The sequence below is a fragment of the Topomyia yanbarensis genome, chromosome 3, assembly GCF_030247195.1.
Source record: "Topomyia yanbarensis strain Yona2022 chromosome 3, ASM3024719v1, whole genome shotgun sequence".
NCBI classification, from domain to species: Eukaryota; Metazoa; Arthropoda; class Insecta; order Diptera; family Culicidae; genus Topomyia; species Topomyia yanbarensis.
Window position 1 is genome coordinate 365,922,090 of NC_080672.1, and position 25,900 is coordinate 365,947,989.

General features: G+C 39.3%; 2 protein-coding genes across 3 annotated transcripts in view; both read right to left on the bottom strand.

The window, feature by feature from the left end:
• Window positions 1–2,612: 2,612 nt before the first annotated feature.
• On the bottom strand, window positions 2,613–5,322 carry LOC131690090 (uncharacterized). The gene is made up of 2 exons (XM_058975603.1): window positions 5,104–5,322; window positions 2,613–5,018 (listed from the first exon to the last, which is right to left on the bottom strand). The coding sequence occupies exon 2, from the start codon at window positions 5,010–5,012 to the stop codon at window positions 2,976–2,978; it is 2,037 nt and encodes a 678-aa protein (XP_058831586.1). The 5' UTR covers window positions 5,013–5,018; window positions 5,104–5,322; the 3' UTR covers window positions 2,613–2,975.
• A 6,558-nt stretch (window positions 5,323–11,880) lies between these two features.
• LOC131687657 (purine nucleoside phosphorylase) overlaps window positions 11,881–25,900 on the bottom strand; it is a 52,861-nt gene continuing 38,841 nt past the window's right edge. For both annotated transcript variants that reach the window (XM_058971754.1, XM_058971753.1), the window contains exons 2-3: window positions 12,750–13,023; window positions 11,881–12,684 (exon numbers count right to left, since the gene is read on the bottom strand). In XM_058971754.1, coding sequence (XP_058827737.1) covers window positions 12,103–12,684; window positions 12,750–13,023 — 856 coding nt within the window. In that variant the 3' untranslated portion in view covers window positions 11,881–12,102. The remainder of the gene's footprint in view (window positions 12,685–12,749; window positions 13,024–25,900) is intronic.

Consider the following 25,900-nt stretch of genomic DNA (forward strand, 5'->3'; position numbering starts at 1 on the left):
ATTTTGTTGATCTACGAAAAGTATAGATAACAATTCCTGTAAGATTAATTCAATGAATATTTTGATTCATCCAACCCAAAAATTCGTTTTATTTCAATAAACTCTATGACTTAAAATAATAATAATAATATCACGATTAAAAATAAAGATATAAATTGTAGAATCAAACATGGATAATTGTTTTACGTGTGTATAAAGTGTCTTTACGAAAAGCTAGCTCTATATCCAACCAAACGAAGGGGATCAGCGTAAGACGCTTGTTAAACGGACTTGTCTACGAGGGAGAGCAAAGTTGATGCAAAAATGGAAATGAAATGCATTTTTTCAATTTGATGTACATTTATTGTACGTTTCATTGGAAACGAGCTATTCAATAATTTTGATGCGACGAATTGAATTGGCGCATTTGATAATAAATGCTCAAAAACGTCGAACAATATGTATTACCCAAGTTTAATGTGTGATAATTATTTACTACTTTAACTGAATTTACCAATAAAACTGAATGAAAACTGATCTTCTAAAATTCCAGGTTTTCGTATTTTTATTTACAGTGAGTTTTATACACAAAATTGCACCACCTTTTATTAAAGTGTCATTCATCCCGTAAGAAATACATTGCGACGAATCGTGCGCCGAGTAGCGCTATAAATCTTGCTGCAACGAAAAATAATCGACGCGTCTCTTTTGGAAAAACACGGACAATATTATACATTCGTAGAGTGATCCGCCACTAGATTATGCCTCTAGTTGGGATCCCTAATAAACATCGTATGATTTAAGAGCCTAACGACCTGTTCAGGGATATGTGGAATCGTTGCACTACATGGGTTAAAGCACTTAAAGTTAAAGCACAGATAACAGACGTTTAGGCTAGAACAAAATTTCTTCAAAAACCTGTGTAAACTTTCAAATTGATATACGTTGAAAATCCGTGTTTCACTATTGCCATCTGCGCAACTGTTTGCTACACGTGTTTGACAGCTGCACTCTAACTGCATTGTAGTGATCACTGCGCCATCTGCAAACGTTTGCCAAACATGTTCCAGATGTCTGATTTATTCGGAATTTCAGCAGCGGGTATTTCCACACGATTCAAATCGAGCCTAAACGTCTGTTATCTGTGGTTAATTTTTTTTTTATTACAGATAGGCTGCTATGGCGACACGATTGTTTTAAGGTTGGACAGAGAACGCACAAAAATCGGAAACGATAAATGCAATTTTTTTAGATCTTCATAAAAATCAATCAGCAGTATTAAAATTCTACATATGCTGATTGATTTTTATGAAGATCTAACACACGGTGTGGAAAAAACTGCTTTTTTCGTTTTCGATTTTTGCGCATTCTCTGTCCAACCTTAACGGATATCCGTTCCTCATGTTTACACAAGTATTATAAACTTATTTGTTCGAACACATGCAGTCTTATCTGCTTGACGTGTATCACGCAACATATATTTCTAAACGACGGTTACGACAGTGTATGATACTGTCAGGAAATCGAAAAGACGTAGCAGATATTTTCTAAGTTTTAACGTGATGCACGCATCGAACATATAGAACTGTTATGTTACATGAACATAAAATGAATTTTTAATGTATAAATGATGTTGGAATTTCATCAATATTTTTGAAATAGGATTCAAACATTTTGACAAGAAACATAAAACCCGTTTTTCTCGGGGTCCACCAAAAGTTACATAGGGCCATTTGAAAAAGTACTCGAGATTTTTTGGTAATCTGAAATTATAGCAAACCCTGGTGGTGCCTTTTAGTTTGACAATCTTTGCAGTTTGCACGCTAAGAGTGCGTGCACTTATTTAGGATAAATTTTACATGTCGATCGAATTGGAACTATGGGAACTATGCTACATTAAACGGTCAATGCCTAACACAAAATTTTATATTGGATCGTTATGCGCCGTGTGCTATTTGTGGTATTTGCCAACGTATATTGCGATTTTTCTTAAATTCACATTGCAATTTTTCAGTCGCGTTTCAGTTAAGCGACCATTTAAATTGCATCAGTGCGGGTGAGCAAGCGCTTTGATGTTTTTGTTTCGTTTGCACTCGAGTGTTTATCATATTGAGTTCTTTGCGACCGGTCTCACGAACACTAATGAAGTTTCCTGGTTGAAAACAATCCCATTTACTTTTGCCGTCTTTGTTTATTATTTTCCACCAGCTTGTGATGTAGTAGTTGTGTCATGTGGCGTGTACGTACATGAGCCGTAGAAAAGTCTATAGCAACAACTCGACGAATTGCTAGATTATCTCAAGATAGATAGAACATATTGATAAGCTTTTCAATCGATTAGAACGATCACTCGTTGCTCTTATGTTTAAAATTCAGCAATTTTAAATATTTCAATGAAGTTTTGAAATAAAAGCAGGACTGCATTTATAAGACATTGCTCGAGCACCAACATAAGTAAAAATAAAAAATATTCCACATTTTTTCAGGAAGCAAAACTATTTTGTCATACTGAAAAAAGGTGTTATCATGTTTCTCGCATTATTCGAGGAACCGGTGTTTTGAAGGTAGAAGTAAAAAGCGAAGCATGAAAGGATTTTCTTTCCGTTAGTCACCTGAAACGTTATTAAACCTAATAAGTCTAAATACTACATTATATTGCAAGTATAGATCAGCACAATATTTGTCTGTATTATTTCTACGTTATACACCTAAGCAAAGTGCAGTAAAAATAATTAACAAGAGAGATGATTTGTTTAAGATTGTTCTTTGCCTACGTGCGTCACTTCTACATAATGGCTACGATATCCAAAGGGTGTTCAGATGGTTCTGACTAGCTTCGTAATCACAAAAGTGTGTTTCCCTACAAACATCGAGATCCATGGGAATGACTGTATACGATTAAACCGTGTTCCAGAATACACGTTCTAAACTAACTAGGTATGAGATCACACAATTATCCTTAATTTACTGCCACTTGGAAATGGCGCTAGTTCGGTTCAGTTTCTGATCGACTCGATTGCATTATAGAGCTTGGGAAGTTCAGATTCGAGGCGTAATAATTGAACAAATGTTTTAAGTTTCATACCGGAGCGTTCGCCTGCTTCCGGTTCGGCTTTGACGAAAGTTGAGTAGTACGACACCAACTCCTGGGAACCATCATCGTCTAGATCGGCTATTAACAAAGAGTTTTCCTGATAGTTAAGATCCGGTTGACAGATCACGTCCGACGTATCTTTCATACTTTCACGACAAAACTGTATGACGTTGGATTGGCTGGTATTCTCGATCTTGATATCGGTAGAATTGAAAACGATCAATTTCACTGTTTCTTTGAGATAACGCATGCGGGTTTTGTAGATTCCTGGACGCAGGGTTTGATTTACGCTACGACGGATCTTAACAGTAGATGCCGTTCCGGTGTCCTCGTCCGGAAGTACCCACGTTTGTTTTTTAACTAGCAGTTTTGAGAACGGATTGCTTGAACTTGAATCGCGTTTGTTGCGAGTGCTACTATTATCTGGTTCTTCCTGGCTCCACTCCCAGAATTTAATAACAAACCCGTAAATTGTGGATCGATTGTCGGTTGCAAAGTTGTTAAATGTTAGCCGAACTGGTTGCATTCCATATAACTGCTTTCCTGATACATTCCACAGCAGCTTACCGGTTGACCTTTCAGTCAGCAAAACGGATGTCGTACAGTTATCTGGACATTTTCCGCGATTTTCGATAACCAACTGTTTGCCGCCAACATACGTGATGGTTCTTTGCTTTTCCGTGTTCTTTCGCTGGCCATAAAACTTATGCTGTAGAAGATCCGTCTGCTTTTTTATTTTCTTCATATCTAGCGCCTTTCGTTTTATTAGTTTGTACAATTCTGCCAATGGCTTAGATCTTTGCTGTTCAGACTTTTCCCGAACACAGTTGAACATTACATTATACTCAGCGTCTATCATCAGTTTATGAACGTAGATACATTCCTTCACAATATAGGAATCGCCGATCAGCTCGCCCTTTCGACCGGAGATCATAACGAATTTGTTGTGTTTCGTTTCACCAAAGCTAGTAATGAAGAACAAATCCTTCACACCATCGCCATCCACATCCGGAATCACCAATGGAAAATCCAGAAGATCGTTTTGCTTTAAAATATTCTTTCGATCATAGATTGGTGAATGCCAGATCCATTCCCCTGACAGTGGATTAATGCATTCCAACTGTCCGTACTCATCCATAATTAGGCAATCCGGAGAACCATTCAAATCCGCATCAATCAACGTACAATCGATACTTTTTGGTTCATTAATCATCTGATCGTACCAAGCCACCTGCCCGGTACTACCAATTAGCGAAATTATTCCATTCCTTCGTGTGTACGATTCTTCGAACTCCGGAAACAGTTTATCGCCACGATACATAAATATCAAATTCTTACTTTTGCCACGCACTCCTTCAACCACATTAATCACTCCTTTCAGTTCTATTTTCTCATAGTTCTTGATCCAGTTCTGGGTCTTGGTTCTCTCCGATCCGGCCGGGCATGCAAGTTCATCCGAGCAGGGAATCACCCATAGGAAAACAACCAACGATAAGAAACATACAGCAAGCGAAGCTACAAAGCAACATTTTCTTGGAAAGGACATTTTTCTCGCCCCTATGGATCCAGTTTCTTGCAAGATCGCAACATTATCTGGATGAAATACTCCGTTGGCATCATCCACATCACTGGGACTAGGCAATCCATTGTATAAACTGTTACAAATGGCACTTCCGTTCTCTCCACTAACCAGAAAGCTCCTAGGTTGTCCCGCTGGAATGCTGGACCCGTTTGAGGCAGGCAGGAAAACCATTCGTCCCTTCCCTACCGCACCGCTGCCACCGTTCATTGCAATTAAGTTCTTTCCGAATCGTACACCCGAATATAGCTGGTGCGATCTAGGCGCTGCGCTGTGCACGTCCTCTTCACTCTCGGAATCTGTTATCGTTGTTTGCGGAATGGGGGTGTAAATTCCACCGGACGAGTCACTATTAGGCATAACGCGCTGCAATCCAGGTCAAATCAATAGAAAGAATAAAGAGCATTAGTGTGCAGCCACAGCGGAAATAATCGATAAACACATTCCGAACCTTTCGCTATCTTGCTAAGTTAGAATTGAAGAATAACTAAAATGATGGGTGATGTACTTTTTGCCATTTTTGAATACTATCGAAAAACTATACTCAAATTTATAAGAGTCGATAAAAAACACCTTTTTCTAACGAAAAACGGAAATTTTCATGTTCACATACAGCGCAATTATATTTCTATTATTATTTTTGAAGGAATTGAGATTGCTGTGCTGTCAAAAACTGACAACAAGATTTCGAGGGGTGAGTCGCAGCTCGAGTCGCCTTTTGATAACTGTGAAAACTAGTGTGAATTCCAGAGCTGTCATTTATGCAGATTCCTTTACGTTTATACCGCCCAGTTAAACTCATTCCGGAAACGGTTCGGATTTCTGAATGGAGTCATTATGGATTCCAAATCAAATCCAACAACCGATTCCGACTCAATCGGTTTCAGAATCGGTTGTTGCATTTGATTTGGAATCCATACTGACTCCATTCAGGATTCCGAATGGTTTGACCGGGCGGATGCAGCGCGAATAGAAATCTCGATAAACATATGATTACGGCCTAAAAGCCAACTGTCAAAATCCACTTTGAATGGAAATTCCGGACAAACCGTTACACGCCAATCACAAATGTTGATATTAAACGAAAGAGAAAAGTTTTCTCTTTCATAAACTATTGTGAACTGTGTTCGACTAGTAACGGTTTGTCCGGAATTTCCATTCAAAGTGGATTTTGACAGTTGGCTTTTAGGCCGTAATCATATGTTTGTCGAGAAATGTACAGTAACAAAACCATGATTTTCACTGCGACAGTACAGTAATTTAACAATACAAAAACAATAAACTTTAACGTTTCTACTGTAAATTCCAAAGTAAAATCAACTTTTATGGTAAAAAATAGGGATGGTTATGTATCTTAACATTAAAAAATCGATTTTCTTTCTATACTTTTTTTCTCGATAACAGTAAAATTTAATGTGAATTTACTGTATCAGTTATTGGATATAATGGATTCAATGAAATAATATTCACATTCCCTGATCATTAATTCCACGGCCAAATATGTTTGCAGTGGATAGTTCCCTTGTTCACCGAAAGTGTAAACACAACGATGGACGGAATCGATGCGGAGTGGTGAATACAAATGTCATCGCTGTTCACGGTCAACGTTCGCCTTTGAATACCAGATTACATTCTGACAAACTGTAAACTGCCAGTTGAGTGTTAAATCGTTGTTCGCGGCTGCAACTGTTTACGACGTCTCGTGTGTTTTTTTGAAAAGAGCCAATCAGTATACTGTCACAATTCACTTTGAGGAGAAATTCCGGACAAACCATTAATCGCAGATTATGAATCATAGTAGTAGACGAAGGAGAAAACTTTTCTCTTCTATAAAATGTTATCATCCATTCTCGTTGAGTTACGGTTTGTCAGAAATTTTGTCTCAAATTTTCACGGAGACTCTAAATAGTGCTTTACTCCTGGGACGGGACCTGCGGATAGATGTTTTCCATTTTTTTCTGTTTATTTTATCTTTAATCTCGCCTAACCACTCAGTGTGCCTCACACATTTTAAATAGACTGGTTGCATTTGACATTACCCCCTGACTGCATTTGAAGTTCAGTTTTTCCTTATTTGCATGTCTCGTCTCAGGGTTACCCTATACAACATAAACGTCCAGCTTTTTACGTGCCATAATGGCGGTCCAAATTGTCTAGTTCGTAATACATTTAGGATTTTGATCTAGGTCCTTCTCTAGTGCTCGACTTCTGCCATCTTGTACCAATCGGCACAGTTTCTCGCTACCCAAGCGAGCCTTTACTCGAGTACAGTGTTCCGTTACACGATCAGTAGCGCGATAATCGAATGCTTCGTTACCCGCCTACCGACGAGTCTTCGGTTTCCAACGCCTAAAGGCTTGTTTTGAACCTAAATCACCTACGTCCCAATAATACAAAGGTTTTGACGCGAGAAAATTGTCCAAAGGACATTACAGGTATCAGGAGCATAGACTCTTAACACAGAGAACAGACATCCCGCATAAATGTGTACCATATGCCAACCATTGCATCAATCGTTTCAAAACCATTTTCGATATGGTTCGTTCAACAATAGATTAATCATTGCCTAGTATAATATCGAACATAACCAGTATCGTTTTTCCATACTCGATCATACAAACAACGGGTTGTTAAGAGCAGTCACCATACCAAAATGTGCTGTTTTCCATATACATTTTGACAACATACCATTCAAGAACCATACAGATTATGGTGGCATGCATATTTTAGGTCTAGCGATGGATAAAATATTAGCCGGAGAAAAAAATCTCTTCCCCTTTTTAACGTGACGAATGAAAATTTTTTAAAGTCTCGTAAATAAAAAAACGAAACGAAACGAAATCTTCCCCTTTTCACATTTCAATTCTATCGATTGATGAAACATTATTTTGCTCTCGCCATCTTCTGAAGAATGCTTCGTTGACACTAAGTGGACTGACACTTTATCCAATTGAGCTATCTCCGTAATATTGTTAGACGAGGATTTTTGATCGTCTTAAACTACAGATTTTTGGAGCAGAGTAAACAGATATACCACAGAGAACAGACATCCATGATCGAACAAAAATATTTAAAAAACGTGTGTAAATATTTGAATTAGTATACTAAACACACTAGCGCCGCCACACCAAGCTATCCCAACTATCCGTCAAATCGATTCCGGAACCGGTTCGAAATCCTGGATGGATTCTGCATGGAATCTAGCTCAAAGAAAACAACCGATTCCGACTCTATCGGTTGACACATTTGAGCTGGAATTCATGCTGGAAGGCCGAATCGGTTCCGGACTAGTTTGACTGGGTAGAGGAATAACCGCTGTCAATTCTGTCGCACTCAGCCACAAAAAACATGACGACAGTAGCGCACCTGGTTTAGATATCCAAACTACCTTCGAAACCGTTAGAGATTTTACACAAGTTGAATGCTGAAGATGGACGTCTGTTCTCTGTGGATATACGAATAACAAAGCCCACCAGAGCAATATTAACCTCTGGCGCCAAAGGACAATGTAGTATACAAATCTCCAATATAGGATACACGGAAGATATTGGAAATGGTAACTAAAATGGGTATGGTAGTATAACAGTTCAATTATAATGGTGAAATATATCAGTAGTATTCCCAATATGGTGACCATTATACGAATAGTTTGGAAATGGTTCCGAAGATTTCTGGAATGGTATTTATTTATACGGGATATAAGCTAGAGCAAACTTTCCCGAAAAACCTGCGTAAACATTTAAATGAAAATACGTTCAAAATCCATACAGGTTCGCATGCGTGAATCACCATTGCATCCCAGTTTGCACACAAGCCCCGTATAGCGATTGCTGGGTGATCGAAGCGCCGATCAGTGGCAAGTTGCTACCTGCTGACACAGAGAACAGACGTCCATCTTCAGCATTCAACTTGTGTAAAATCTCTAACGGTTTCGAAGGTAGTTTGGATATCTAAACCAGGTGCGCTACTGTCGTCATGTTTTTTTGTGGCTGAGTGCGACAGAATTGACAGCGGTTATTCCTCTACCCAGTCAAACTAGTCCGGAACCGATTCGGCCTTCCAGCATGAATTCCAGCTCAAATGCGTCAACCGATAGAGTCGGAATCGGTTGTTTTCTTTGAGCTAGATTCCATGCAGAATCCATCCAGGATTTCGAACCGGTTCCGGAATCGATTTGACGGATAGTTGGGATAGCTTGGTGTGGCGGCGCTAGTGTGTTTAGTATACTAATTCAAATATTTACACACGTTTTTAAAATATTTTTGTTCGATCATGGATGTCTGTTCTCTGTGCTGCTGGTGTCATTTCAAAGCGACGGTTTTATTTCTTACACAAATTGAAAACTTTACTTATATGTCAGTTCTCAGTGATCTTAAGTAGGTAAAAACCGTAAAAACTAAACCGAGTAAAAACTTGTGCGCCAACCATCGCGACTTGTACGCGTGTGATGTATCAAAGCCTTAATGGAAAAAAATCGAATCGGAGTGCGCGTGCAAAGTCACCTGTACGAGAGTGTTAGAAGAGCGTTTCGTGCCTCTTAGCGACCCGACAGTTCAAACAACGAAGATCTACACAGCCAACAAGCAGTGCAGTTAACCTGCAAACCAGTAAGTCTGTCCATTAAGCATAAGATCATGCCCTCTATTCTCAAATTGGGTCGGGGAATTCCTCTTCCTCCTCCCAGCTACTTAAAGTCCTGAGACGTAATAGATCAGCGGAAGACACTATTGCAAGCCATCAACGAGCTAGGAAACGAGGGGCCTCTGATCTGATCTTTTCCTCATCACAAAATCGGTCCTAAGGATCCAGATATGTGCCCGCTGTGTGAGATCCCGATCTAAGAAAGCCTTCATATCGCTGTATAAGCTGAACCCGTAACACAGTACAGGACATCATATACGATTCTGACACCAGAAGCCAGACTAGGTCCCGCCCGTCCCGTATCATCCGTCTGCTCAGATTTCTCCGCAGAAGCCGCCGCCGACCATCATCCAGAATCCTGTGATCCGTTGATCCCCATATTCTGGATTCCTGGGCACAGCGGAATCTGTGGTGACGAGGATGCAGAACGCTTGGTTGCGCTCGGTCTCCACTCACGCGCTCTATTTTATAGGGATCCTGGCGTCCGACATTATTAAGTCTACGTGCACTTTGTCACTTACAGGAGAAACCTGTAATGATACGCTCAGAAAGGAAAAGAAGATATTGAAAAATTGACTGACCACAAAAACCGCATGGACAAAGAGCCTTCTGATGGGACATACAAAGATCACCCATAAATCACCGGCAACGACCCTCAAATATGTGCGACTTGCAACACAAGAGTCACTGTGGAGCACTTACTTGTGGAAGTTCGAAGATCTTTGACGAGACCATAACCTACTCTCCTCGATTCCGGATACACTAGCGAACGACTTAGTGCACGAAGAAACATTATGCACATTCATGAAGAACCAGTGGCGTAGTGCGTAGAAACCTGAGCAGGAAGAAATGTACAAAAATCAACAACTTAACGGGTTTGGGTAGCCACCCGAACCGCTAATACATGTATACAACTACTTTGCACGCAACCTGATTCCTCCCTGGCATTACCTTACGGCATTACTTCGGGAAGAGGTTTTTTATGTGCACAGCACTCAATCGTATCTAACTACTTAGCAGTTAGTTCATTCAGTAGGGTTACAGCACCCATTCTTGACACACTACCAGTTTTCGACCAGCCACACAACGTAGCAATTTCTGTATGGTATTAGGAAAGCTAGCTTTGGGTCGAGAATTAGTGCTCTTCCCTTACGAGGATAATCTGGGCGGCAAGACTGTCTAATTTACTGAGCCGTTCGGTTCCCTTGTGCCATTTAGTACCACTTCCTCGTTGAACTTCCGATTTGTTCATGAACTACTCAGTATAGTTCCCGAAGATGGATCTAGCCCACTCCGACAAAGTGTTCCCCAGCGAGAAAAATTCGAATTCTCCGTTTTGTCCCATTCCTGCTACCACGTCACCATCGAATCGATTCTCCTCACGTTTCAGTGATTGTAGCACTTGATATCCTCCGCAAGGGTGATGCAGATGGGGATCATCTCGGCGATAACTCGCTCATCACCGTTAGTGACACGTCGTCCGCGAAACTCACGATTTTCACTTTCCCGAGAAGCCGCAGTATTAAGACCCCATCGTACATCCCGTTACAAAGAATTGGACCGAGAAAGGAGCTCTAATGATCCCCTCTTATGACCCCACTCCTTATGACCCCACTACCGAAAATGCATCTTACTTCGTTCATCCAGCCATTTACTTTCGCCGGACTGGATTACTTCGGGCCGGTGCTTGTCATGATAGGTAGAAGCAACTTAAAGCGCTGGGTGGCCCTCTTAACGCGACTGACTTCCAGAGCTATCCGTTTAGAAGTGATACACTCGCTGAGTATGGAGTTGTGCATCATGGCTGTTCAAAGTTTCGTTTCTCGCCGAGAAGTTCACTACTGCACAAACACATGGAAGTTTATTCCACCTGCTTCTCCACATATGGTGCAGTCCAAACCACTTCTTCCTGAGAAAATCATCTGGCATCAAGTTTCTGCCTGCCGATAGAACGGAGAAGCAGCTGGAAGTTACCGCGGTTCATCACCGACGGATTCTGACACAGATGGCTAAAGGAATAGCCAATAATTACGCGCAGATGCAGGTGGTTCCAGGAGCTCGAGGATCTGGAGGACGACGATCTGGTATTGGTGGTTGGCAAGGTTGTGAGGAACCAGTGGACTCGGAGGCGGATCGAAGCAGTGTTTCCTGGACAAGACGGTAGAGTGCGGCAGGCCCTGGTGCGAATCACAACGGGTCTACTTCGAAGACCAGCCGCGAAACTGGTTGTTTTGGATGTCGAGCCGAAGAGCAAACCCAGTTCTGGTATTGCAGGAGTTTCTATTCCTCACCAAGTCTTACGGGCGGGGGAATGTTACGACGAAACCCCTCGCTACGGCGACACTATACCGAACGCAGCGCTTCATTCGACGGTGACAGATCACAATGTTCAGATGGTTTCCAATTACATGAACCCTCACAACGCTCACAACACGCCAGAGCTCCGCTCAATAGAAAGATATTGGACAACCGTCTCGTGGAACCTCAAAAAGACGCGAAAGAGCTTTTCCAGGTACAACAAAATACCTTACGGCTTTAGCCTAAATGGTAAAGTAAATTTCACAAACGAACTAAATGGACGCGCGAGTTCTAGCAAAATACATATATCTATCGATTTATTTCAATCTATGGCTTCACTAAAATTAAATTTTACATATGTATTTATTGTCAGTATAAGATATTTGTTCTCTTAGGACTATTAAAACTTAAAATATAACAATAGTTGCCAATGCACTATCGGGATTCTAATAGTAATAAAATTGCCCTAAAATAAAAACACCTTCGCTGCTGATCTAACTATTACACCACTTTACTGCTTCAGTTCCATGTGAATATGCTTGGCCATTCGATGAACCAACTCCGTCAGGGTAGATTCCAGTCGTTTTCCTATTCCGACGATATCTTCGTGGCAGGGCGTTTCTTCATCGTCATAGCTTGGCACGCAGAGATTCGTTATCAGACTGAAGGCGAAGCACGTTAGTCCACAGTGCCGAGCGGTGGATATTTCGTGCACCGTTGACATCCCCACGGCATCCACGCCCCAAATGCGCAGCATCTTAAGTTCGGCGACCGTTTCGAAGTTCGGGCCTCCCAGACAGATGTAGACTCCTTCGTGTAGGTTGTTTTCAATACCCATATCCTTTCCAATCTCTTTGGCTTTCTTCAGTAGTTTCCAATCGTACGCGTTGACCATGTTGGGAAAGCGTGGTCCGAAGCGGGAATCATTGGGACCCTGCAGGGGGTTATTGCCTGCGAAACCCATAATGTTGATGTGATCCTTCATCAGCATAATATCGCCAACTTTATAGTTAGGATTTAGCCCACCAGCGGCATTGGTGGCGATAAGATGGCTACATCCAACTAGCTTCATTACGCGAACCGGCATTGAGCACTGAAATTCAATAAGAATGATGAATTTTAGAAAGTTTCGCACTTGCTATGATAACCGAGTCTAACCTTTGCCAGTGGATAACCTTCATAGTAGTGGAATCGGCCTTGCATGCACATAACCGGAATACCCTTTAGATAGCCGAAGATCAACCGCCCTACGTGACCTTCAACCGTCGAGACGGGAAAGTGTGGAATCGTCTGGTACTCGATGTAGTCTGCATCCGTCAGCTGATTGGCCAGCAATCCCAGCCCGGTGCCCAGTATGATACCAATCTTGGGCCGTAGTTGAGTTCGCTGCAGCAGATGGTTTGCGATTTCCTGTAGCGTGTCGTAGGTGTACCTAGAAGTTGACAAGTTAGCGTATTAGTTGTGGCTTAATTAAGGAGAAGCACACGTGAGAGGAATGTGCGCGATCGTTAGCGGCTTAATCACAAGTGATATAAATCTATATTTTTTCGATACAGTGCGATGCGAGAGCTCTACCGGTTCTATAATTACGCGAACGTAGACCGCTCTGCTATGTGTCACAGAATCATATCCTAATTGATACGGTACAGGAAGTGGCAAGCGGTATAAATTAATTTATACACATACCCATTAGGTAAATCAATTACTGGTGCGAACATGATAGACTTCGCAATAAATCGATCAATAGAATTTATTTGTTGTAGAATCTGCTGTATACGTATTTTTTGGTGAGGATATTTATTTATAAGACGTCTTTAATATCATAAATGAAAGCAAACATACAATAACACTGATGCACTGATGAATTCACCACCAGAAGCTAGGTTGTCGCATGACAAATCTCTAAAATCATTCTATTTTATAAATGTATGAGTTATAGATCATAAAATAAATAATTTGGCGCATAATTAATATTTTCACGTGAACAATTTCACGGATCTCAGAAATTGTTCATGTTTGCTTCGCGAACTGCTTCTAGTTTAATATTATATTAATCACGATCTCACTTATGTACTAATGAACAAGTTCACAAATTTAAAAGACTTAATTTTTATGCTATGAGGAAAAATCAGAGCCGTCTTAAGACCACTTGGGGCCTCTGGGCACAACTGAGTTGAGGGGCCCCTATAATTGAACAGGCATACACTGCTGTAGAGTAGCTGTAGAGATGATCAAAAAATGATCCCCAGCATCAGGGAGCCATCTATGCTACCTTGAGATATATTTTTCAAATTTAAGCCAAATCATTCAACCATATGAAAGTATTAAAAGTACTGTAGGTATCAAAATCAATTTTACCGAAAGTGGCAAAGAGCATAACATACTATTTGCGGTTATGGGAGTTCGAACTCAGGTGAGCTGTGTACAGTGTAATGGACTTACCAGCTGCGCTATTCCCAACCCATATGATATAATCTGATCTTCATAGTTGTAAGACGTTGTTTGGGGTCAATAATGAGGAATGATTTATTAAGGAGAGTTAAACGTCAACTCTACAATATGGACGATTAATTCAATCATTGTCCTGACACTATGACAATCTAAGAAAAATATTTAACAATATGCCAATAAAATTAAAATTGTTAATAGATGACGACTACGTGATTTACAAAAGTTGATTCGTACAAAGTTGTTCTCAATTTCTTACTGTTCCTGGTACGATGCAGTTGGAAAAAGTCAATTCCCAACTTTAAAAAAGCAACACATTTCAATCATAATTCAACTACATTTACAAATGATAATATTGAATATTACAGCCATTGAAATGAATCGATATTATGTCGAACCTAAGTGCGCGATTCGAGGCTTATTCTTTTTATATATTCGTATTTTTCGCTGCAGGATTCTTTGAAATAGTGTCTCTTCATACACAAATTGCCGATGAGGTAGATTTTTGTTATATATTTTAACATAAGTTTTGTGCTATCTTTTATAGTGAACGGTTTGGAGAGGCGAAGATAGCAAACAAATACGTATTTTCATATTCAACGAATTAGTATCTCAAAGACGGCGCCGGTAGTTAAGTGGTAAGTCTAGGATTTTGATGGTAGAATCGCCTCTCTGATGTCGGTGATAAGCACTCAGTGCAGAAGGAGACAGAAAGAAAGAAAAAATAATAACAATAATTAGCCTTTTCAACTTTCGAAATTATTCGAACCTATTAATATGAACAACACAATTCATTTCAACAATTCACTACCACAACTATTGGCAGTTCATTCATAATCAGCCATAAACAGAAATGCAACCATCTACCAACGAAGCTCATCAAATACGACAAGCAAATGATGAATGACAGCAAAATTATACAAAATGTAAAACCAAATATAAATGAATATAAATTAAAGTTACAAAAAAATTCATTTCAATGCCAGCACTGTAAAACACTCAAAATAGGAAACACATCGAATTCACGTGGCCGTGAGGCACAAATTCTCGACTGCTGATTCCTGATTCTGACGGCCCAATATATTTTTGATAAGGCGAAGTGCCGTACAAAAATAACATATTTGATTCTGTACCAGACTACGACGGCATAGTGGAAATGCCTGGCCGCGAAAGTATCGTGAAATCTCAAGAAGTTCAGGAGGAGAATCAAACTGGATTCCTAGTTTTAAGATAGTTGCAAAAAAATCAACAGACTATTGCAACCCACTTATATAGCATTGAATTTCTCGTTTTAGGATAGCTGTAAAAAATTTTTTTATAAAAAAAATATTTCAACATTGTAACCTCCTAGTTTCAAGATATCCGAAATGTAAAAACAAACGAGGATGGCACCGCCAAGCTAACGCATTTGTGCCTATCAAATAAACGAACTGAATAAAAAAAAATCCAGGAGTCATTTTTAGAGGTTTTCATGAAGATGTGTCCATTCACAATCCCTGATGTGATGAAGAAATTAAAATTTTCCACATGCGTGGTTCGCTTGCCAAACAAGAACTGTGCACCGAATTTCGACATCTTCTTCTTCCACTTTCTGTACAGCTTCCTTGCGCAAATTTTGCCACCATGTTGGCGCTTCTGGTGCCTTTCGGACTTTATATACGTATTGTAGAAAACATTTCATTGGAGCGCGTAAATGTGTTCCGGAATGCGTCAACTATCGAGACAGGACATCAACGTCACCAGCGGAGTCAGCAAATCTATTCTCGTCATTCTTTCGAAACGTGCTAAGTAATAACTCACCACCTTTGTCTGAATCGTACTTGAGTAGTTTGCCAATGTTCACTCTGAATTTGCCTGCAACATCATTCACCGAACATCAGGTACATATTAATCTTCGGGGGATTGACAGTTCCAAGGGCCCGGGGTCCGACGGGCTACAACCATCGTTCATCAAGAGTTGCTCTTCATCTTTGGCACTACCAGCATCTCTACTATTCAATCGCTCTCTTGTTGAAGATGTTTTCCCCACGAAGTGGAAGGAAGCTTTGATAACTCCAATCCACAAAACAGGCAACGTACATGATGTCACCAATTATAGAGGAATTTCAATCTTAAGCTGCCTCCCTAAAATCTTCGAGAGTATGTTGTTAGATGTTACCCCGCGTTAAAACACATCATCACTTTGGACCAGCATGGTTTTGTAAAAAAGCGCTCGATAACTACAAATCTGATGAGCTACGTGTCGTCGCTAGTTGATAAATTGGAAAAACGACAACAGATCGATGCGGTGTACATCGACTTCTCGAAAGCTTCGACCGTGTTCCTCATCAGCTTGCTGTGGAAAAGCTAAGACGGACTAGACTGCCGGACTGGCTGACTAATTGGATCTCCTCGTATGTTGCGAACCGTAGCGCCTCGGTGCGACTTGGAACTACACTCTCGGATCCTTTCCACATTTCATCGGGCGTTCCTCAAGGGAGTTATCTCGGACCTCTTCTATTTGTACGACCTCTGCAGTGAATTATCGTCTTCTAAAGTCATGTATGCTGATGATCTGAAAAATTTCCGTGTCATAACAACTATGGTAGACTGTTGTGCATTGCAAATGGACGTCGATAGGATCATTGACTGGAGCGACAGAAACGGAATGAGTGTAAATATTCAAAAATACAGTACAATCACTTTTACACGAGTACATACTCCAATTAAGTTCGAGGGCTCCGTATCACACCATACACATTAATCGTATCGAACGGGTGCAGAAGAACTTTATCAGGTTTGCACTTCGTCGGTTACCCTGGCAAAACCGTTTCCAGCTTCCTCCCTATGAAGATCGCTGTATCCTCATCAATCTCCCTACACTGCGAAACAGACGGATCTTTCTGCAACGACTTTTCATTTTCGACCTTCTGACGGATAACATAAACTCTCCTGCGCTTCTAGCAAAACTCGACCTCAGCGTTCCGGGAAGATCTTTCCGAAGAATTGATTTTTTCCGACGCTCAACACATCGCACGCAGTACGGCCAGAATAATCCTTTGGATGTTTGCTGTCAACTCTTCAATAGTGTCTATCATTTGTTTGATTTTAATATTAGTAAAGAATCGTTTAAATTAAAAATAGGATTAAGTTAGTGTTTAGTCTAAGTCTGTACGATGTAACTTTTTTTTTAAATCGAAGACAATACAATACAACAAATGCGCTATAATCTGAGCTCATTAGCCAGGGCAGGACTAAATACCTCTGTCCCATCCCAGGAGCTTAGGACCAAAGGAGTGACATTAACCTTTTTAGCCAAATCACTCCTAACGATTTACCATATCCCCATCAAATTGAAACGGTCCGTACGGTTGTTTACGTTTCTTCCTTATTCAAGGTTCAAAATGATTCGTTGATTGAATTCTTCATTAAATGAATAATTTGATTGCCGTATAATTTTGAATCATCTTTATTCTGTACGCTGCACAGTTGGCCTGGCTGTTTTGATGATTGTGTCACATACCATATGTGACACAAACATTAATACTGACAAGAAAAATTGTACGTGAAAGTCTGCAATTTTCCAGGATTCCTACATGTATTGGCTGTGTATGTGTAGACTAGACTAAACTAGCATTGTAGAAAATAATTCATTATTTTTGTTCAAAATGATTAGAAACTTGAATTAAAATGTTCGATTGACGTTTGAATTGGTCCAATACTATCCTGATCATGTAGTGCCTAGTTCCCTATCGCTACCATCACTCCGGTTGATTGTCTGATGCTCTCTAAAAATCACATGGGATAAGGTGCAATCCGAGCAACTGATCCATTGTTACCCCGCATGCTAAAGAATTATAAACAATTAAGTGCTACTATTTTTTGGAACTATGATTCTATATTCATCCTAAGTTGGGGACCCCTAAAAGCCCGGGGCCCCTGGCCCTGGCCCAGTGTGCCCATGCGTAAAGACGGTACTGGGAAAAATGTCAGTTTAATTATTTCACAAAATTTAAAATATTCGTCGATGAACTCGCCTGGCGAAGTTTTCCCCAAGGTTTCGTCAATCATGAAATATTTCTGTGGGTCTGGTAGGCATAGCTCGACCAGAATGTGTTTCGCGAGAGCTCGATCACGCTGTTGTTGGAGAAATCTACATTCCTCAACTCAGCGGATGATACGAAATATTTTGCGATTGTCCGCGAATGACCGGCGAGCAGTCTTCAGCACAAAATGCACGTCATTAAAGTAAAGCAGAAACATCAATAGTCCCAATTAGCTTCCCTCGGTTCTACCTGACGTAAAAGTAAATGTGGGTGGCTAAAAAGCTTCAGTGGCAACCATTATCTCTCGATCTGTGACCTGGGTACGAAGTATCTGCCAAAGTACCGTTGATTCCAATTTTCTACATTTTACCGATTGTTATATCGTGGTTCACTTGATCAAAAGCGGCAGAAAGGTCGATGCAAACAACACTTGTTGTGTCGTGACGCTCCAAACTCTCTGTCGTGTGGGGTGTTAGACATAGCAGGTTCCTGTTTGATCTGAGCCTAAGGCAGTTCCATAATCACCAGTTCAAGAAATTGTTCAATGAAGTTATTCCACATTACTTATGAATGTCGAAAGATGTGAAGAAACGGAGTCACCAAAACGTCAATATTCCTTTTCAGAAGCACAAAAAGTAATCTGTCGGGGCTTCGATTAGAAGACTTTTTAAACTACAAGAAGCTCTGATAATCATCGTTTCATCGACATGATAGCGCTCATAGTTTGGCCCACCAATGAAACTAGTTCGATTTGTTCTTAAAATTTTCTTTGTTTTTAAATGTTACAACACAAACACGATTAGTTGGGTAACCAACCTAATTTGGACCCCTACACTGCCAGGTTTCTCTGCATTTATTTGGTTTGATGCAACAATTAAATTTCTTGAGTTGTCTATTAAGTTTCAATATCATTAGTTCATCTCTAATTGCTTAACCCTCAAAAAGGCAAGCGTATGCAGTATAAGCTTGGGCATGGAAATTTTGATAAGTAGCTTTGAAATATATAACAAAAATAAAGAATTATGAAATTTTCATCTATGGAGTGATGCGCAGCTATGTTTGAATTTTTTACATGCACAAAAAGGCAAGCCGGGCCTGACAGGCCCGGTGTGCATGCAATATTTACTAGGAATACCACGAGTTTTATATATTAATATTTATCTGAAAAAAAAAACATTTTGATGAGTTCATCTTCATATTAGCAGGAACTTTTTTCATGTTTCGATTGATTTTATCTTTTTACCTTTTCTTATAAGAAAAAATTCTTGAAAGTTTGAGCGAATTCTATACATTTCTTTTATACGATAATGACGTGTGTCATATTTTTTGGGTAAATACTTTTATTTCACCCCCTGTGGTCTACTTGACAATTATTTGGATACAACATAACCTAACTCTGTCGTTATTGTCTATTTTTGTTGTCTATTCTTTGTGTTATAGTTGTCGTAATTATTCAAATTGTAGGATCTAGAAGCAACAAAAAATTGAAATGGCTATAAGACGATATGGCCATGTTTTCAATCGTCTCAAAGAATCTGAAATAACGGAAGAAATTCAAGCAAATTGAACAGCAGACGATTCCAAAACGGATTCGCAAAGCGAGGAAGAAGATGTGAATGATATTGCTTCCGACGATGAATCTGATGCAGATTTGGAAGAAAAATCTGAATATGTACTCCGGTTATGCATGAGAAGAAATTAATAGCAACCCAGAAACATTTATTGGTCGTGTTCAAACGAAATGGAGCTCAGAACCAATCGACAGTCAACGTGATCTTCCGAGTACTCACCTTTTGGAAAAATTGACCTTTTTACATCTATCGCCTTATACGCTGTAATCGGGATTTGCTGCGTGTTCGTACTCATCATCCTGTAATTCCGGAACCGGAAGTTGGATCAATTATAAATACAACAGCAGCCAATGGGCATGTTGTACCTTTCATTTGAAACCAAGTTTGTAAAAATTGGTAAAGAATTCGCTGAGAAATATGTATGACATTATCTTACGAACTTGGTAAGTTCTCCCGGGGCATCAAGAACCGCCATAGCTGGCCAATGTGGTCGAAGTGCCTTCGGTGGATCATTAATGATCTAGACATGCGAAGCCAAGTAATGTTGCACATATTTTAATATATATTGCATCATTTGGACATCATGGTGGTATCAGTTTCTATAGAAATTTGCTGTGTGATTATACTCTTCAACGCGTAACCACAGACTAACAGACATAACACTCAAAAACAAAGCTTCGCCCGCTTTAACTGTCATTTTAAATATATTTGTAGTTGGGACTGTGGCCACATTTGAAATTATGGCGCCACTGACATGAACAAGCATATGGGGGATAGACCACTAGTGAACCTAGAACTAGAACCGAAAGTCGGATCAATAAAAAATCAAAAGCGACCGATGGGAAGGCTGTACTTTTCATTTGAGACTAAATTTGTACAAATCGGTCCAGCCACCTCTGAAAAAAATCGGTGAGATTGTTTGCCACACACATACATCCATACATACACACATACACACACACATACAGACATTTTACGATCTCGACGAACTGAGTCGAATGGTATAAGAGGTTTGCCCCTGCGGGTCTCGGTTAAAAAGTCGAAATTTCGACCGATTGCATAACCTTTCTATATGAGAACGGCAAAGAGGAGAGGCCCGACTTGCCCTTTAATGTTAGGATTTTAGCTTGCCTTCACAAGGGTTAACATTAAACCGAATCAACAGTTTTAAAAAATATTACCGAAAACGTTTCATATTTCAACGATAGTCAAGAGGAACCGGTGGAAGTGATGCATTTTCAAATTGGATTTGAATGTACAATCGTTATTTTTTTATTGATTTAATTAGTTTGTTTACACGGTTAAAATAAAGTACCCTTTTATGAGTATCGAAAACACCCAATTTCATGTTTTATTCCCAGCTGTCACAATTTGGGTATTTTTTTAATAAGGAACTGGGTAAAATATCACCCATCTCATTATTACTATTCAACCATAAAAATGGGTAAAACAATACTCATAAATGGTTGAAAAACACTTTGCCTTCCTTTGTACAGTACCAAATATTAATAAATGAGTGTAAAATAGTTCTTATTGTTGAATAGGTAAGTTTTAGTCGCGCCAACGAAAGAAATTTGATTCGAGTATAATAGAATATTTCATTTCTTCCAGGGTTTTGAAGCTGGCTTTATATTCCGTTCATCGGATCACCAAAAAATATGCAAATCGTTATTCAAACTGGCAGTGTTTTAAACAACTGCTCTGGCAATTCCGGAATGGCCGATCACAAGTACCCACTGATTTAAAGATTTTTCCTCGGATTTTTCTACCCTCCCACTCCTGGGGCGAATTTTTGCTTGGCCATTTTGGTGACGTTTCGGACATTCTGCTGAATCTGATAAACATAATGCAACATAATTGGTTGCAAAATTAAAATGAATATTTTTGGATAATGCATCTAAAACATGTCATAATCAATAAATTATTAGTCTGCTAGTTTTTCTCATTATATACTATACAAACTAGATTTTCTTAAAATATAAAAGGTTTCCCAGTTGAAAAGTACTCAAAGCTGAGCACTTTTTTACCCATTTTCAATTTCATTCAATATATAAAACTGGGTAGAAAAATACCCATTTTTTGACGTATACAGTTAGTACCCATTATTGCGAATGTCATATGTACCCAATAAATGAGTTTTCCCAGTTTTGTAGGAGATATGCATTACAATACTCATGGGTACTTTATTTTAACCGTGTAATTTGCTCTAATTACGTGTTTGAAAAGTTCTCTTCGTAATGTTTTATCTAAAAAGTCCACAATACGTCTTAAAAAATTGCTATCAAAATATTTTCTTTCTTGACAGCTATCCAGCTTTTTACGTGCCATAATGGCTTTCTAAATTGTTCAGTACGTAATACGTTTAAAGGCCTCTTTTTGACAATAATCGTTTACGACAGCTTGACAGTAACGCCCAGTTGAAGATATCGGGCGTTCATTGAATAAACATCCAACGCATTGGACTAACGTAGGATGACTTAATCTCACTGGGCGGTTGACGTAAACGATTAGGCTGGATGTTGTTGGCTCGAATCAAAACTTGTCGAAAGTAAACAAAGTTCATTTCATATCGTCAACCTGGCGCCCAGGTGGTGAAATCAACGGGGTGCTGGAGCGTTGCCAAAAAAAAATTTATTTCGAGATTAAATTTTACTAAACTTCCCAGTTTAACTCAGCCGGAATGCTGGCTGGATCTAATTCGTATTCCGGCTCCGGTGACACAACCGATTCAAGTTAGAATGTTTAAGGGGTGCCATATCGATGCGACTTAGCCGCATAACCGAGGCCCGGGCGAGGTGGCCACCGACCCGCCGTCGGAAGCAAGCGAACCTGTGATCCACTCGTTTGCCCGGCTTACTCAAACATAGGGGCTATCCCTAGTTTAAGTCCGACTGAGCGGTAGCGAAGTCGGACAGCACGTGCAAAAGCGATGTGGCGTAGCCACATTGGGTGCTGGACACAAAATAAAATTGGCAATGCTAGCAAAAGGTAAACACAAATGAACACTCCGGATGAACCTATCGTCAATTGACATTTCGACGAGTTTTGATTCGAGCCAATAATATGGGCCCAAAGTCAAAAAAGGGCCATTAAACGTATTACGAACTGAACAATTTAGACCGCCATCATGGCACGAAAAAAGCTGGATTTGTTTATCGAGTTAGAATAATCAAAAAGTGAAAAAAATCGTAATGGTAGGTCGCCTGCTCTTTTTGGTGAAATTATTTAAATATGTTCAAATCAATGGATGACGAAAATCAAACGATTGAGGAACATTCGAGGGGAACGACACTCCGTGATTTGTTGATGAAATGAGCTTAAAATTTGAAATTATGATTTGATTGATGAAAATTGGCATTGGTTAGCTTGGAATAGATTCGAATTTCCAACATTAATTGATAATGGTTTACAATGGCCAATGATGGTTTGAAATGCGTCAAGAAAAATTTAAATTAAAAAATTCACGTTTTGACAGTGCTCACTGAAATCAAAACAAAACATTGCCAGCAGCAGAACTGCAGGAACAAATCAAAACAAACAGAAATTTTGTTGCCAGAATTGTGGAAAGATTCGAAAATAGAGAATGCAGACTTACCAGTTGCATAAAATTCGTCGGAATTCGAGCAAAATTGGAAGGAGGTTGAATAAATATATTGTAATTTATTCGATTTTTTAGCAATACTTGAATTGGGTCATTAAATGAGAAAAAAAAGTCGTTTTTTATTACTTACATCGATAAAACTGATTTTCGTAATTGCAACAATGTTTTTTCCAACTCAGGAAACGTGAAAATAATATTAAAATTTAAAATAAAGAAATATGTTGACAGTCTGGATTTGATACTATAGAAAGGATTTGACATATCGAATTTCACGACAAATGATGCCCTGTCAGAAAAAAAATTAAGGCATGTTTTCTCGGTTTTTCCGCAGGGTTATTTTTATTTGACAATAACACCATCCATTGCATATAGTTTTTTTTCATTTTGGGTGTTGTCCTGATAGGCCAGATGTAAACAATCGCAGTTTTCCTATGTATGGTTGCCCAGATTACATAAGATTTATTTTAAAAAACAAAAAAAAAATCGTTTTTACGTATTACAACGAAATTTTATTTTGAAATAATGTTATATTATGTATATTGGACCTAAAATTTATCGAATGGAACGGAAAACTATATATAGCTTAATGACCCAATTGATAGAAAATTAGGCAATCCATTAGACGTTTGTTTGACAATTCAGCGGTGGGTTCTGTCAACAAGTCTACTCCTGCAAACAGAAAAACTCGTCCGGCAAGCATCTTTCGTTAGTCCGATTCGTTTGATGTTGGACCGAATCAACGATATTGTCGGACGTCGCACCCCTCGGAGTAACGTCAGAAGAAGTAAACAAGAAATAATCAGCTGATCAGAAACGTCTCATGGATTGCCTAATCGTTTAAATTTTCTAAAATTACCGGAAAAATACGCATTCATGCAGAAGCGAACGGAATATAACAATTATTCTGAAGTGACATTCCCCTCGGGAACATTTCATTGAAGACAGAATATGACCAAAGAGGAGACTTCTGAAATCCAGTTCGAATTTGTTGAATTCGACGAGATATATGTTGACAAAACTAAGCAGCACATTACAGTTAAATGATGATAACAAGAGTATAAACTCGTAAACAAAAGAATTAAATATTAATATTTAGTACAAGAAGATTTCTGACGAACTTTGAACCTTTGATTTATCACTTGAGGATGTTATTCCATAATACTGTTTATAAATGTTACACGAAATATACTATTGTTAACTCCATTGCATAACATTTAATGCTGCTTTGTTAAGTTAACAAATTGGTTGGTTACCCTTCTAACTAGAAATATAAATTTCGTGCTTGTTATCGCATTTATTACCAAGTCCAATTATAATCTTATGTTTTTATTTGCCATTTTTCTTTGAAATCCATAATATTGCAACCCGCCAGGGTAACAATTTAGCTCTGGGTGGAAATATTTTCGTACTCTTTCCGTAGAGTGTATTTGTTATTGCCACATTATACTCACCGTTGTTTTGTACCGTTCATATTCAGATTTCCCATGATTATCGATAAATTTGTACCTGTGTACAAAATTTCGTGCACGCGTTCAATCTCAAACATGCTTTGTTTGTATATTGTACATCGAGACAGGTTTGCCTCGAACATCGAGCCCAAGCGAACGATGTACAAACACTAGTTCAAACACCGGGTGCGTAATCAAGAATGATTCGCACAAGGCAAAAAGAGTCAACGCTGGTGATGATGAGAGTGAGAAAGAGAAAACTGGTGTCACGAACCTATGTATATGCACACCGTGTACGTACATGGGGTTCGGTTGTGCAGGCGAACATGTGCACGTGTTTTGGTACGAAATAGCGCGTTCGAGTTCGTACACGAAGTGTGGGTTTAATATGAGTACATAACCAACCAGAGCGGACAGTGCATACGATGTCCATTTGGGAAGACTGTTCACATTTAGTTGTAAATTTTTTGTTCATTTTCGCATTTTGTTCGTGCATATAGGTATAGTTAATATTGTTTGACATTTGTGTGCAAAACCATAGCACGGATGGAAGATGAGAAAACAAAATTGTTCATACACACTTCCTTCGAAAACCCGACACTGGCCTGTCAAACTCATATGCAGCGTTCTCAGTCGTTTTTACAGTTTTCTATAACTTCCGCTTGATAATTACTTACCAATACTTTTCAATTTGGCGAATTTGCGGGCAGTTTGGTGCATTAATATCCTTGTGGACAAAAATCACTTTCTGGTCTCGGTACCACTGCCCATCCTTTTTTTTTTTTGGAGTGAAAAGCTTGGTTTTGAATCCGCAGCTGAAAATTTCTTGCTAGATGATTTAAAATCACTTTTTCCTAAACCAAACAATCAATCAAACAGTATTGCTAGATGATCATTTTCTGCGCAAATGCATTGTCTAAAACAATCTTGAATTTGCGGGGCACCTTGTAATGTAGCCTGATAAAACTTTTGTCCTGGAGTATGCAAACACGGGATTTCTACACGATGGGTGTGTGCAGGATAAATTTTTGAAGTAGAATACTTTTAAAGTTTCAATACGAGGACCCCGTTTCAAAACTTTAACTAGTTCCGTAGAATGAAGTGCAAATAACGAAAATGGATTTTGTGAAAGCAGTAAATATCTGCACCATGATTGGTCCGTACTATTCGACCGAGTGAGCTACCATTGTTATCACGGCCCCTTTGTTGTCAAATA